General features: G+C 42.8%; 1 protein-coding gene across 3 annotated transcripts; it reads left to right on the forward strand.

Moving 5' to 3' along the window:
• The first annotated feature begins 80 nt into the window (after window positions 1–80).
• Window positions 81–14393, forward strand: ASB11 (ankyrin repeat and SOCS box containing 11). 3 transcript variants are annotated; one of them, XM_028727634.2, is made up of 7 exons: window positions 81–2064; window positions 5026–5105; window positions 6372–6479; window positions 7218–7368; window positions 8399–8533; window positions 10067–10258; window positions 11266–14393. In XM_028727634.2, exons 1-7 carry the CDS (start codon window positions 1887–1889, stop codon window positions 11388–11390), a joined length of 969 nt encoding a protein of 322 aa, XP_028583467.2. In that variant the 5' UTR covers window positions 81–1886; the 3' UTR covers window positions 11391–14393. The 3 variants fall into 3 exon arrangements, with proteins under 3 accessions (XP_028583467.2, XP_077783619.1, XP_028583468.2); XM_028727635.2 differs by lacking the exon at window positions 81–2064 and adding an exon at window positions 2076–3479; XM_077927493.1 differs by lacking the exon at window positions 8399–8533.
• Window positions 14394–14860: the final 467 nt, after the last annotated feature.

The raw sequence follows: 14860 nt of genomic DNA on the forward strand, positions 1-14860 counted from the left end.
GACGTGTATAATTTCTATGGCAAGCTTGGTCAGAAGGAATGAACTACGACTAGAGGTTTTCATGTGCATCCTTTCATTCCATACACATGGAATAAAAGTCTCCCCACACTCCTCCTTTTTAAAGAATTCTGTTCTACCACTCATGTGGTAAGACTTGGGGTGAAGCTAAATGCTAACCCTGCGGCAGGGGATTTTTTTATTTGATGCTAGGGAGAAGGAGGGGAGGTTTCACCCTTCCCTCCAGATGTAATCCTCTCCAAAATCACTCATCTGCATTGCAATTAGCCTTCTTATTACTTTACACCCTGCTCCCAAAGGAGCCTAGGATGGCTTCTAAGAGATGCAACAATAAAATTACCTTAAAAACAATTCCAGTACAGATGCAGATGAGGAAAGATCTCAACTTAACAGGAGGGAAGGTCTTAAGCAGGGGCTGAGAAGGCGTCAAAAATGGCACCTTCCTAATATTCAAGGGGAGGGAATTCCAAAGGGAAGGCGCCACAGCACGAAAGGCTTGATTCTTCCATTGTGTGGAAGGGACTTGCTGATAACAGTGGTATTTACAGGAGACCCTCCCTCACCTGTGTGAGTGATCAACTGGATATATACGGGCCGAGGCCATAAGGAGAATAATGCACTAGATCAGGACTATGCCATGTGGGGATGGGAGCTTGAACCTTTTGCCTCCACCCCAGCCATGATCGGAATTGCATCTCACTCCCAACCCCAAGTCTGCTATTTGCAGTTGGACTGAAATCTCCCTTTGGCTCTGCTGGCTGGGTCTGCTGGGAGCTGAAGCCCAGCATGAATGGGCACAGGTTCCTTGCCTCTGGTTTAAAGGTTTGGCGGCTGAGAAAGCCAGTACTGTGTTTTTCAAATACTAGCTTCTTTAAGGGAAAGGACTGTATCTTAGTAGTAAGGCACAGTAGTAAGACCCCTAGGTATAGGGCGATATATAAATTCAATAAATAAAGAATAAAATGTACCAGGTTCAATTCTGGCATCACTAAAGAAGGCTGTGGAAAAAACAAGCACTTAGCTTTTTCCCCTCACAAAGTGGTTTGACATTTGTCCAAATGGTTCTCTTTCTCCATAAGACTCACTTGTGATGAGGTAGATGGGGGAGTTAAATCCAATTTGGAAAATGGCTTTCGCAGAATGGCAATTTTGGGGGCCAGAAATTCATGCAATGATAATGGCTTGCAATTTTTTTGCAGTAGCTTGCAGCAAATTATCATATATGGCCTAATCTCCTTTTAGTGTTAAGGGCAATTAACTGACCACTTTCATTAATGTCTTGTGGATGTAAATTGATCTAGACTACGGGTAAGTAGGCATAAACCTTTCTTTTGGCCTGCCACACTGTGACAGATTACACAGGAAAATGTTGTATTCCAATAGCTCCACCTAGTGTTGTCCGGACATTATTAACAGGTTCCTAAAACTCTGCAACTTCGAAACATACGAATTAAAAGAAAATGTTCTATGCAAACGTCCATAAAAATTAGCTCAAACCTAAATAAACTACTATATAAATTTAGGAATGCTGAATGCAGTGTTTCCTTGTGAGATCACAGGGCAGATTGTTCCTCTTTTAACAAATATTAAAATGGAATATACAAATAGAATACAGTGGGATGAAATAAACATGGATGAAATAAACATGAATTTGCACAAATCTGAACAGGAAGATAAAAGCATTAAGCTTTTTTTAATCCTAAGCATTGTTATTTAATATCAATAGCTTGCTTGGGACAAAAACAGGGTGTATTTTTGGTAACAGAGGAACATTAGCGGCCGGAGAGTTTAAAATAGATGTCATATGATACCAATAATAGTGAATGTAACTTAGGAGACTTGTGAAGTTATACAAAGGGCAAAACAAAATGGAAGGCAGTACGATACTCTATGCTTTCAATAACATTTATTTTGCAATCTTTGCTTTGTTTTGTTTCAAGCTCTTAATCAAAATCTCTTTGGCTTTACTGACCCATTTCTATATTGTGAAAGGGAACAGGAAAGAGGCTGCAAGGATAGCAGAAGAGATATATGGAATAGCCCCAGGTAAAATTGTAGAGATAAATATTTAAAAAACTAACTGATCTAAAAAATAAAAAAATCACTGAAATTGTCAAAAATTGATACTCATGACTGCATTGTAATCAAGCCAGTTGGAAATATAAATATGTGGATGATTTTGTTAATACAAGCATAAGCTAGAATGAATATGTCTAAGATGAAGAATTAAAGATTAGCAGGGAAAACCAATGTGCTTCAATATAAGGTAATATTTATTTTTGTTATAGGAAATAAGGTTTTCTTTTTATTGTTATTATTATTTTAAAAGCCAGAATTCTACAATGCTGCTGTTTAAACTATTTCGGTATTTATTTAACACAGTCTTATTGTGGGTCTGTTGCATCATTATGCGTACAAAAATGTGAAAGATTTAGAATATGCCTTTTCTGAAAGAAGACACTTGCTGGGAGAGTAAAATGTCTGCTTGAACAGCAGTTGCACGTGGCTTGGCTCGCTTTTATTGGAGGGATGAAACTGGATTGTTCCTGCATTCTCTGCCAAGCAGGGCAGCAAGTTTACAACTTTACTATATGTGAATGAATCACAAAATGTTAAGCTTGGGTCTTTGGCCAGATGTGTTGACTTTATGTCCTTCTGGGTTCATCCCAGTCCTGGCTACTTATGGCAGTAAAACGATGGAGAATGCAGGGTTTTTAACATCATTTAAACTGACATTAGCAAAAATCTTCCATTATCGCCGGCTTATTTCCCAGGCATTCTCATAGCCTTGCAAATACAAAGTTGTGCACGCTACAAATTTTAATCTGCAATGTCAAACATGAACAGGGGAGAAAAACTGCTTTTAAATACACAATTGCAACAATGTGGTTTTTCAAACATCAGTCATGGAGACAAAATGATCTGTAAATGATGCAATTATTTATTAGGTATAATTTATCTGTGTCTAGGCTACATAAGTATCAATGAGCTGTCCCGTCGGAGTCAGTAAATCTGTCAGAAGCAGTAATGGTTATGAATGATATTATTAATCTCTCTACACTTTATGGCCTGCAGTTCCCACTTATCTCTGTAATTCTATAAGGTAGCATATGTTTATTTTCAAACACATCAGTTTCCCTCACTGAAGGCTTAAAAAAATAAAATAAAAACAATTCAGACGAAAAGGTATTGGTTATCTACGCTCTTTTTCTCTGCCACGTTGCCTTTTGCCAGTCTGTCAAACTGAGTATCGTTTTTCAAAACACCACCTGACCACCAGCTCTGACCTCGATTAGATTACTTACACACCGTTACCGCTAAGCTTTAAAGTAATGCTGTCCAGTGCTGCTGCATTTACTCTCAGAGCTTCATGAAAAATACTGTTTCCGGGATGCCTTCAGTACCTGGAGCCTTAAGAGGTGTACCTTATGGGAATTACATTTGTCATATGTTTCAAGGAGGTACGTTCTAGATTGCTTAGAAAACTACAGCTCTCTTTGTGCAAATACATTAGGCAGCTGCATGTAGAAATCTTGTACTTAAAAGACGGACACGTACAGATATTTATAGCCTGGGCCTGTTCTTGTTTTCATGGTTATATTTAAGCCTCACATTTTGCGCTATTTTGTACGTTAATGCATCTCTCGTTTGCAGCATCACAGGTAAGGCAATATTTGCTCCTTTGAGCTTCATGGCTTAAGAGTATAAAGAGAGCCAAACCCCAGTTACGGAAAATGGAAGGTGATATCAATTAATCACAGAACTGGCCCGGTTCTGCTTAATGTAACTGGAGCCCCTGCTCCAACTGCTATATATCACAATAAGAATTACATGGATTTACTGAGTGCACCTATTTATTCAGAAGTAAGTCACACTGTGCTCAGTGGGATTTGACTGCTAGATGTGCATATAGGGCCATCTTTAGCATATGCGTCGCCGGGGTGCAAAGATCCGCCCAGAGCCCCCTTTTTTAGGGGGGTGAACTCAAAGTTGTTGACTTTTGGGGGGGTTGCTCACCTGTAACAACGGTGCAGCAGAAAAAAACTGCTTTTGTTTGATGCTATGGAGTAACAGAGCAATGGAGGAGGGGTGGGGACTTACGCTCCATTGCTTTTCACTGCCACCGATAGAGAGGTAAACATTTGGCGCCCCTTGCACCCCCGGGTAAAGACAGCCCTGTATGTATGCACGAGATCACAACAGAAGTGTGGTTGTTCTCTATCTCTCTCTCCTTTCTTATTGACTCCAAGTGGGCCGTGAAGGAACAGAAGTCTGGTCACCAGTTTCTGATTGATGAGTCTTGCAAAGGGTTTCAAATGGCTCTCTACTGGGGTCTTGCAATAGGTTTTGCGAGACATGACAATTGGCTGATGGTCAGGTTGTGCAGAGTGCTTTGAAAAGTGCTTTTTGTGCAGCCCACGTGGCTTGATTTCATTATGTTGTCAGGCAATCGACAGGCGGGTGGCCCCGCCTACTTGTTAAATTTGGCCTGCGGGAGATAACGACCTAATGCTCGGTTCAGACACTGTTCTCTGCTCCATGTTAAAGCAAAATAATTTGCATTGGGCCACTGATGATGGTGAGTGGAGGAACACATATATGATGATATCAGAGCATGGTCATCACCATCATCTTCATCATCTATATACTACCTATCCAAGGTTTCTGGGCAGAAAGTGATCCTGCATGTTGTAGCAAAGGAGAGAACTTGAGGATGCCATTTTCCCTCAAGAAATGCCCAAATAACATTCCTCTATAAAAAGGGGCATAATTGTATTTAAAGGTAAAGGGACCCCTGACTATTAGGTCCAGTCGTGACTGACTCTGGGGTTGCGGTGCTCATCTTGCTTTATTGGCCGAGGGAGCAGCGCATGGAAACGCTGTTTACCTTCCTGCCAGAGCCGTACCTATTTATCTATTTGCACTTTGATGTGCTTTCAAACTGCTAGGTTGGCAGGAGCAGGGATCTCTGTTCTATAGACTTATCTTTCAGTGATCTTATTTTAGGCTCATGGGCAGACAGATCTCCCCTTCACGAAGCCGCCTTTCAAGGGCGCCTCCTCTCATTGAAAACCTTGATAGCACAGGTAAGAAACCCTAATATACCGTACTTCCCTGATTTTACAATGAAATCCTACATGTCTACTGAGCAGCAATGAGACTTGCCCTCAGGTTAAATGTGTATAGGATTGCACCCCAAACATTCAATTCACAACAATGCATACAGACTACACAAATAAATTCAGTGTTGATTTTGCAAATTCAAAACTGAACTGAGCAGAGCTTGCAAAGATTGCATGAAAGGGAATAAACTTAGGGCCAATTCACACAATGACTGCAGGTTGCCCAGGGTGTTTTCACCAAGATTTAGAAACAAAAATCCCCCTCCTTTTCCAGATCTGTTTATTGTAGTGGTGAAAGTGTCAAGTTTCTGGAACGACACAAGAGAAGGATAAGTTCTAGACTGCAGCTTGAAGTGTTGACGTAGCAGAAGTCCAAAACCATGAATTCTTTAGAAGCAGCCGCGTTCAGTGGCGTAGCGTGGGTTGTCAGCACCCAGGGCAAGGCAAGTAATTTGCGCCCCCTAACCTGTGGATTTGTGCCCCCTAACCCTCAGATGTTGCGCCCGGTGCGGCCGCCCCCCCCTGCACCCCCCACGCTAGGCCACTGGCCGCGTTCATAGTTCTTTTTCTCCCAATGCAGTTTTTCTTCACAAACTTTGCTCATGCTCACACCAGTTCAGCATCCATAAGGAGACAATGGGTGATTATGTAACGCTGTACTGTTTTTAACACTGATTGGGAGCCACCCAGAGTTGTTGTTGTTGTTGTTGTTGTTGTTATTATTCTTATTATTTATTAATCTATTTCTTACCAGATTCTCTACTTACCAGTCTTCACACTGATTCCCCACAAAATTCTGTTTCCAGGGGAACTGAGCACATTAATTAGTTCATATTGTGGAGAAGGCTCTATTGCTGAGTAATGTTGCTGTATTAAGAGTTTTAAAAAAATATTTTTAAAATTGCATTTTTATTTCACCTTTCCTTGAAGTAATGCAGAGTGGTATACCTGTTCCCTCTATTTTATTCTCACAAGAGCCCCATGAAGTAGGTAAGTAGCAGGCCGATATTTTATACCTCTTGCATCCAATCTCTCTTCAGTTAGAGAAACTGGATTGCTTAAACTATGCTTGTTCAGGGAGAACTCTTGCAGATTTCATTTTGCCGAACCACAAATCTAACCACTGGAAAAGGGTGCTTTAATTCAAGCCAATATTAAATCTTTGTAGCTATACATTATTTTTTTTTTTTGCAAGTGCTTATTATCCATACCTTTTGTTCTCAACTGTAGGGGTTCAACGTGAACATTGTTACAATAGACCATGTTACTGCTCTTCACGAGGCTTGCTTGGGTGGCCACGTTGCTTGTGCAAAAGTGTTACTGGAACATGGTGCTCGGGTGAGTACTACCATGACTTCCTGGTTAAACTAGGCTTTATTTCAACAGGGTCAAAGCCCCAGTTTGGCACACCCTCCACGCGCATTTGTGGATGCACACACAGGCTGGGAGCTTCAATGGTTGCCCCTCTGGAGGATCCACCCAGGGCAAAAAACCTTGCTAGTCCCCCGTAGCTATGCCTCTGCTTTCCTGTACAGTGGTACCTCGGGTTACAGATGCTTCAGGTTGCAGACTCCGCTAACCCAGAAATAGTACCTCGGGTTAAGAACTTTGCTTTAGGATGAGAACAGAAATCGTGCAGCAGCGGCGTGGTGGCAGCGGGAGGCTCCATTAGCTAAAGTGGTACCTCAGGTTAAGAACAGTTTCAGGTTAAGAACGAAAGCTCATACCAAGAACTAACTTAGTTGGTCTTTAAGGTGCTACTGGAAGGAATTTTTTTTGTTTTGACTATGCAGACCAACACGGCTACCTATCTGTAACTAAGGTTAAGAACGGACCTCCAGAACGAATTAAGTTCTTAACCTGAGGTACCACTGTATGAGAGATGCTGCTTCAAAATGGGAGCTAACAGGGGAACTGTGTGCATTTTGTATCATTGGGAATGTCCAAGAAGATAATCAAAATGGAAGAGTTAAAAGTAGGCACAAATACCATAAAAAGAAATCACTAACAGGAAGTGCTTGACTCTCCAACTGCATCCACCCACACCCTCAGTCTTGTCTTTGTTCTGTGTTGCAGGTGAATGCAGTCACTTTAGATGGGATCACACCTCTGTTTAATGCTTGCCGTTGTGGCAGTGCCCCTACCGTCGATATGCTGCTTGAATTTGGTGCCCGGCCGCAACTGGAGAATCATTTTGCTTCCCCAATTCATGAAGCTGTCAAGAGAGGTAACAGTAGTGGTTTTGGACAATTTTAACTAGATACAAGAATGTCAGGTGCTCTGCAGAACTTGTCGGTCCCAAGTGAGATTCCAATTGACTGCCTAACAAGGTGGGTCCAGCCCATTCCCCCTGCCCTCCCAATTCTGGGCCACAGTTGATGAGCAGAGCAGGTAGAAAGCCATAAACAGTTATCAGAGGCATTAAGCTTCATTGGTGATGCAGGGAGACTCAGGGTCACTAGAGGCTGCCTCACCAACCTCAGTCTTCAACCAGCCCAGGAGTGGATCCTGCCTGTCAGCTTCCTCATCTTCCACCTAAGTCACAGTGTTAACCATTGTAGAACTCAGCAAGGAAGAGGATGGGAACAAAACCTTTCTAAATAAGTAAATAGAAACAAGGTGTGTGTGTGTGTGTGGAATTTGGGCAGGAAATTGGTGGGCAAACAGTGATTGTGTGACAAAGAAATACAATACATAAACAAAGGGAAGGGAAGCAGCTGGAGGAGATTTTGAGTAGCAAAATGGCTGTGGGGGAAGGGTTAAGCAGTCCATCCCACATCAGTCTTCAGAGGCAGGATTCAGGTCAATGGGGTTTAGGAGTGTCTAGTTAGAGAGCATTTAGAGGGTTTCTAGGGACGTGGGTGGCGCTGTGAGTTAAACCACAGAGCCTAGGACTTGCCAATCAGAAGGTTGGCGGTTCGAATCCCTGCGACGGGGTGAGCTCCCATTGCTCGGTCCCTGCTCCTGCCAACCTAGCAGTTTGAAAGCACACCAAAGTGCAAGTAGATAAATAGTTACTGCTCCAGTGGGAAGGTAAATGGCGTTTCCGTGCGCTGCGCTGGTTCGCCAGAAGCTGCTTAGTCATGCTGGCCACATGACAAGGAAGCTGTACGCCGGCTCCCTCGGCCAATAAAGCGAGATGAGCGCTGCAACCCCAGAGTCGGCCACAACTGGACCTAATGGCCAGGGGTCCCTTTACCTTTAGGCCACTTGCTGCTCTATAGTTCAACAAGGTTTTCTCCTCTGTGTTTACATAGGCCACAGGGAATGTATGGAAATTCTTTTAGCCAATGGTGTTGATGTGGACCAAGAAAACCCACAGCATGGAACAGTACTGTATGTGGCCTGCGTGAATCAAAGGACAGACTGTGTCAAGAAACTTTTAGAACTAGGTACTCTGGCGTGTGTTGGGTTTTCTTGGATGGGATTGGGGGGGCTGCTGCATTCCTCAACATGCCAACACTATTTCAGGAACACACTCTATCGTAAGATGGAGCAAGGCTTTCAGAGCAGCTGTCCCTGTTCTGTGGAACAGCACCTCTGTTGAGATACGGCAGCTGTCCACTATTTGTAATTTCCAGAAACCATTGAAGACATTTTTGTTTCAACAAGCTTTTCCAGCTGGGTGTAAAGGTGTTTATTTTGTATTGTTTTTAAGTCCATCTTATTTTGTTTTGTTTTTTCTATTAAAACAAACTGTTTTAGTTGTTTTTACTGTATCTTTGTAAATAGTGTTGAAACTCAAAAAATAAAAATAAATACTCCAAATTGAGAGCCAGTGTGGTGTAGTGGTTAAGAGCGGTAGTCACGTAATCTGGGTAACCGGGTTTGCGTCTCCGCTCCTCCACATGCAGCTGCTGGGTGACCTTGGGCCAGTCACACTTCTTTGAAGTCTCTCAGCCCCACTCACCTCACAGAGTGTTTGTTGTGGGGGAGGAAGGGAAAGGAGATTGTTAGCCGCTTTGAGACTCCTGAAGAGGAGTGAAAGGCGGGATATCAAATCCAAACTCCTCCTCTTCTTCTTCTTCTTCTTCTTCTTCTTCTTCTTCTTCTTCTTCTTCTTCTTCTAATGGCTGACAGGGAGATATAAATGCAAGTCTGGAACATTCTGTGCGGACCTTGGCTAGTTCCTAAGCTTCCATTTCCTAGAAGCAAGCAGAACATGTAGCCCAGCCAAGTCTCTAATACAGATCCTGAGGGAAGTTTGTTGTTGTGCTATATCTCCGAGCCTAGGGAGACTGCAAGAAATCAACAGCCCTGGTGCCTGGGAGGGACAGGCATCACTGGGATGCTCCCTCATCTCCCTAAATAATATTTATACTCCAAGCCTTGAGAATTGTCCTTGCCTGAAGGAAAAGGAGGACTGGTGTCAGCATACCCCACTTTTGGAGTCTGGAGCTAGTATTGGTTCCAAGGGCTAAGATTTTTATGATTATTATTATTAAAGTCATTTTGCAAGTAATTTTCCTTAATGTAATGCATTTTGGTATGTTATTTCCGTTAATAAATGCATTTTGGTATGTTATTTCCATTAATAAATGCATTTCTATGCACATTTTACCCTAGTAAATGCATTTTGTGCACATTACTTGTCTGGAGAACTGCACAGCAAAATTCCAAGAAGTCTGAATTTCAAAGGATAGTTGCGTTTCAGTTCACATATTGTTTCAGAAAGTGAGTTAAGTAAGTTTGCCTTGGAATGCAGACTCCATCCCTACTTCTCTTATCTGTTCCTCAGTTCCCTGGGAGGTGGGGTGGGGAACAAACCTAGCTGCTGACATAGAAATAGTTTTTAGAGAAGTAATTTATTCCAGCTTTAAGAAAAAGTATTAAAGGAGGAAATAAAAATTCACATTGCTGTCTTCTTGTCTTCTTTCCATGTAATGCTAACTGGTTTGTTTTCCTTTCCATACATTCTCTCCAAGGAGCTAGTGTCAACCTGGGTAAGGGACTGGACACACCACTTCATGCAGCCGCTAGAAAATCCAGTGCAGAAATTGTCAACTTGTTAACAGACTACGGGGCCAGCTTGAAATGTAGAAATTCTGAATTAAAATGTGCCCTTGATCTTGCTGCACCTAATAGCTCTGTTGAACGGGTGCTGTTGCTTCGGGAAGGTAATGGCCTAGACATTTGTCACTGTCATGCTTCTTGCAAATTGTCAGGTCTTATTGTTGTCCACAGAGGTTCTTAGGGATTAACTGGTTACAGGGATGTCCTTGAATGACTTTAAGAGAATTTGAGCCAATTAGATCATGGCTATACAAATGAGATATATGGAGATGGGGAAAGGAAGTGATCTGCTTTGCCTGTGCATAAAAATCTGGGAATTCCTATGCCTGTAATATTTCAGAATTTTGGGGGCTTTCATTAAATTGTAAAGCAAAAATGGAAATGGGAAGCCACCAGACAAGAGTGTAGCATTTATCTCTATATACAGAATAGTGAAGACGCGGGTGGCGCTGTGGGTAAAAGCCTCAGCGCCTAGGGCTTGCCGATCAAAAGGTCGGCGGTTCGAATCCCCGCGGCGGGGTGCACTCCCGTCTTTTGGTCCCAGCGCCTGCCAACCTAGCAGTTCGAAAGCACCCCTAAAGTGCAAGTAGATAAATAGGGACCGCTTATTGGCGGGAAGGTAAACGGCGTTTCCGTGTGCTGCGCTGGCTCGCCAGATGCAGCTTTGTCACGCTGGCCACGTGACCCGGAAGTGTCTGCGGACAGCGCTGGCCCCCAGCCTCTTAAGTGAGATGGGCGCACAACCCTAGAGTCTGTCAAGACTGGTCCGTGCGGGCAGGGGTACCTTTACCTTTACCTTTTTACAGAATAGTGAAAATTTTATTAAATTACTTTGGTTTAACTAAAGCCCAGGTTCTGTATCATTGTGCTTCAAAAATTATTTAGTGAGCTAAATATAGTGTAATCTAGGTTCCCAATTATTCCCATGGAAACTAAAATCTAAATTTGAATTGATGATGCTTTTTCTATCTAGCTTTTTACCTGGATTTGCCTACTCTTGATTCACAGTCTCCTTATAGACTAGATTTCTGCCCACTGATATATGCTGTACTTATCTCTGAGTTGACATTATTGAGTTAATACTACTGTTCTTTTTTCTCTCTTCCACCAGGCCCTCCTAGGCTGGCCCAACTGTGCCGATTGTGTATCCGAAAATGCTTGGGCCGATCATGCCTTTATTTAGTCCACAAACTACACTTACCTGAACGACTTGAAGATTTTCTTTTGTTCCGATAACCTTACAGTTCTTTGTAGGCTAACAGAATCAACGAAAAAGACTGTTTACTCTTAATATAATAAAAACCAGGGTGAAAATTAACAAAGGCACATGGGGTTTAAAACCATAATGTAGCAAGCTTGAAAAGAGCATCTGTGCATTATTTTCTGTGCAAAGCTTGTTCTGGAGGTTGAAAGTTTGCTTGTCAAATGCTTAGCCAAAATGAAGCGGTTTCTATGTAATCACAGCAAAATGGACTCTAGGGTTCTTCTCATACCTTCCCCATGGTTTATTGTACCTCTTTGTATTAGAGCACTACATCCGCAGCACATCCATATTCTTACATTTTAACTGGTGTAGATGTTCAGTAAGTCCATTAAATGTTTCTCATTTTAATTAAACACACCCAAACTTACCTGCAAGTTACTTTGTTCTTTGTACTTTGATAAACAGAGCATATAATTCAATTGCCACATCCTTTTTAAAGGCCATTAAAATTCAGAGCAGGATTAGCCAACACCTAGAAGATGAACGCGGGTGGCGCTGTGGGTAAAACCTCAGCGCCTAGGACTTGCCGATCGCATGGTCGGCGGTTCGAATCCCCGCGGCGGGGTGCGCTCCCGTCGTTCGGTCCCAGCGCCTGCCAACCTAGCAGTTCGAAAGCACCCCCGGGTGCAAGTAGATAAATAGGGACCACTTACCAGCTGGAAGGTAAACGGCGTTCCGTGTGCTGCGCTGGCTCACCAGACGCAGCTTGTCACGCTGGCCACGTGACCCGGAAGTGTCTGCGGACAGCGCTGGCTCCCGGTCTATAGAGTGAGATGAGCACACAACCCTAGAGTCTGTCAAGACTGGCCTGTACGGGCAAGGGTACCTTTACCTTTACCTTAGAAGATGAAAATACACCTGGTATAACAACAAGGTCATACTTTCTCATCTGCTCTAAAAGAGGAGGAAGAGGATCCATTAATGCTGGCGTTATCACAGGCACATACTGTATGAAGCAGAACAAATGGATTCACGGGAAATGGTTGATTGCTTAGTTTCTGAAAAGATAAATGACACTGAATCAGTAACATCTAGTCCATTATAGAAAACAGTTATCTTTCTGCCTGTGAAAATTACCTGTAATTTTTGCTATTAAAAGCTAACGCTACTTAAATGCACACAGGAGGGTTCTCTGGAACTAGGTGAACGTTTTGAATCTTGGTGGATCTATTTCAGAAACGGTTTTGCTAGGGTTGACATACTCCAAAAAGTAAAAACCAGGACCCCTAAGTTGAGCTTTTTTTAGACAAACCCCTAAGTTTGAGGGTTGTGTGTGTGCTGTTTTTTATTTTTATAAAAACAAAAATAAAAATGTGATTTTTCAATTAACTTGCTTAAAATCCAGGACAAAGCACCACCTTTTGGCGATTTCCCCAGATGTCAATTCAGTCTTTGAAATCCCAGACATATGGCACCCCTAGTTTTGCTCTCTCTTCCACAAAACCAGTTCGTTTTGTCACGTATTAAACTTTTTGCCAATTCACATTCACTATTCCCTGTGATACCTGAGTGCCAAACAATTTCTCTATTATTTAGGCAGAGTGCACAACAATGCAGGTTTACTGTTGCATTGCTCAGAGCCAGGTATGTGACAAGGTGACTTGTCTGAGACATAAGAAAATGTGAAAGACCCATCTAGTCTAGCATCCTGTTTTCACAGGGGACAAACAGATGCCTGTGGGAAATATGCAAGTGTCCTGGAGCAGCAGGTTCCGTTCCGTTTCTCCAGCCACTCTGGGCGGCTTCCAATCAAATATTAAAAACAATACAGCATCAGACATTAAAAACTTCCCTAAACAGGGCCGCCTTCAGTTGTCTTTTAAAAGCAAAATAGTTGTTTATTGCCTTGACATCTGCTGGGAGGGCGTTTCACAGGGCAGGCGCCACTACCAAGAAGGCCCTCTTCCTAGTTCCCTGTAACCTCACCTCTCACAGCGAGGTAACCGCCAGAAAGCCCTCTGCGCTGGACCTCAGTGTCAAAACAATAAGCAGGATGCTGCAGGGGGAAATTGAAGAAAGTGCTGTGCTTGCAAGCACCCTATGGGTATCTGGTTGGCCACTGTGAGAATACGATGCTGGACAAGACGGGCCTTGGGTCAGCAGAGCATCTCTTATGTTCTTAGCTGCCAGAAATGGCAAGAAATCTTCAGAGAAGACAGAGAGTCCTAATAGCCAGTGCTGAGTTTCTGAATGTTTCCAGTGGCAGGCCTTGAGCCTGGAAGACATGAAGTAGTAATAGAAGAAGAAAATGCTTCTAAATATGTGTATAGCAGCTTTCCAATATTATCTCTCCTATCCCCAAACATTTGTCAGTAAGCTGGATATGTGTCCATTTACTAAGCGGTAGCACAGTGTGCATGTTTAGTAAGCCTGTGCTATCCTGCCAGGTTGTAAAAACATTTTTACCCTACATCAAGTTCAGGAGAGTAACAAAGGGGTCATCTGTAACGTCCTATAAAATGCCTGACACATACCACTGAACAGCACCGTGTCACTTTTAAAACAAACAAACAAACAAACCTTGTCTTTTATAGAATAACCTTTTTTATTTTTAAAAAATCAGTATTTATATTTTCTATAACTTAAATTATTCAGACTAGCACACATAAAAAATGGTCACTGAACTACACCAAACTAGTCTAAAGGTTTTCTTATTAAGCAACAGTCAATATCTCTCTGTCTAAAGATTTCAAAAGGGTTAGGTGTGTTCCACTGTTTGACATTTCTGAAACCATTTCTAAATGTTTTGACAGCTTTATTTATAGAGCTACAGTACCTGGATCTTACACACTTATTGGAAGGAACCCAGAGTTGGGATCTGGTATGCATACAGATGACTAGAAGAGTTTGGAAACAGGGCACTGTTATACCAGAAATGTGTATCGGCTGGTGCTGCAAAAAGCATAAATGAATTCATGAGTCTTAACGAGGCTTTGGACATCAAAACTGAGGTTCTTAGGCAAAAGGAAGCAAAGGTATGAGAGGCATCTGAAAGCCCAGCTCCTTCCAACAGCCTGTGTCTCTGCCAGCTCTACTCCTTTGTCTCAGAAACTGGGAGGGAGGGAAGACTTGCAGGCTCATGTGGTTGCTAAGCTAAAGGCCTTGCTTTTCCTGGCCCCACCCCAGCCAGCCATGCCCAGCAGGTAGGCCCCTTCAGAGAAAACCTACATCTCAAGAAATCCCCTGGGATCTTACCTATTCATACTAGATCCCTGATGCACGCCTTTTCAGCATGCTAGCAGCAAGGAGACTGGGAAGAGCAACAAAAGGAAACACGAAGAATATTGCTCCCAAGTGCCTGGCGTGATCTCCTTCCTGCCTTCTTTCCCTGCCCCTTCCCTGCCTCCTTGGAGCTGGAAAGAAAGTGTCTGGGGTGGACCTAGTGTGAGGAGGTAAGATCCCATGAGCTTTCTTAAAATCTAAAGCCTTTATCTTCCCCTTG

Source organism: Podarcis muralis, chromosome 4 (genome assembly GCF_964188315.1).
Source record: "Podarcis muralis chromosome 4, rPodMur119.hap1.1, whole genome shotgun sequence".
In the NCBI taxonomy this organism is placed as follows: Eukaryota; Metazoa; Chordata; class Lepidosauria; order Squamata; family Lacertidae; genus Podarcis; species Podarcis muralis.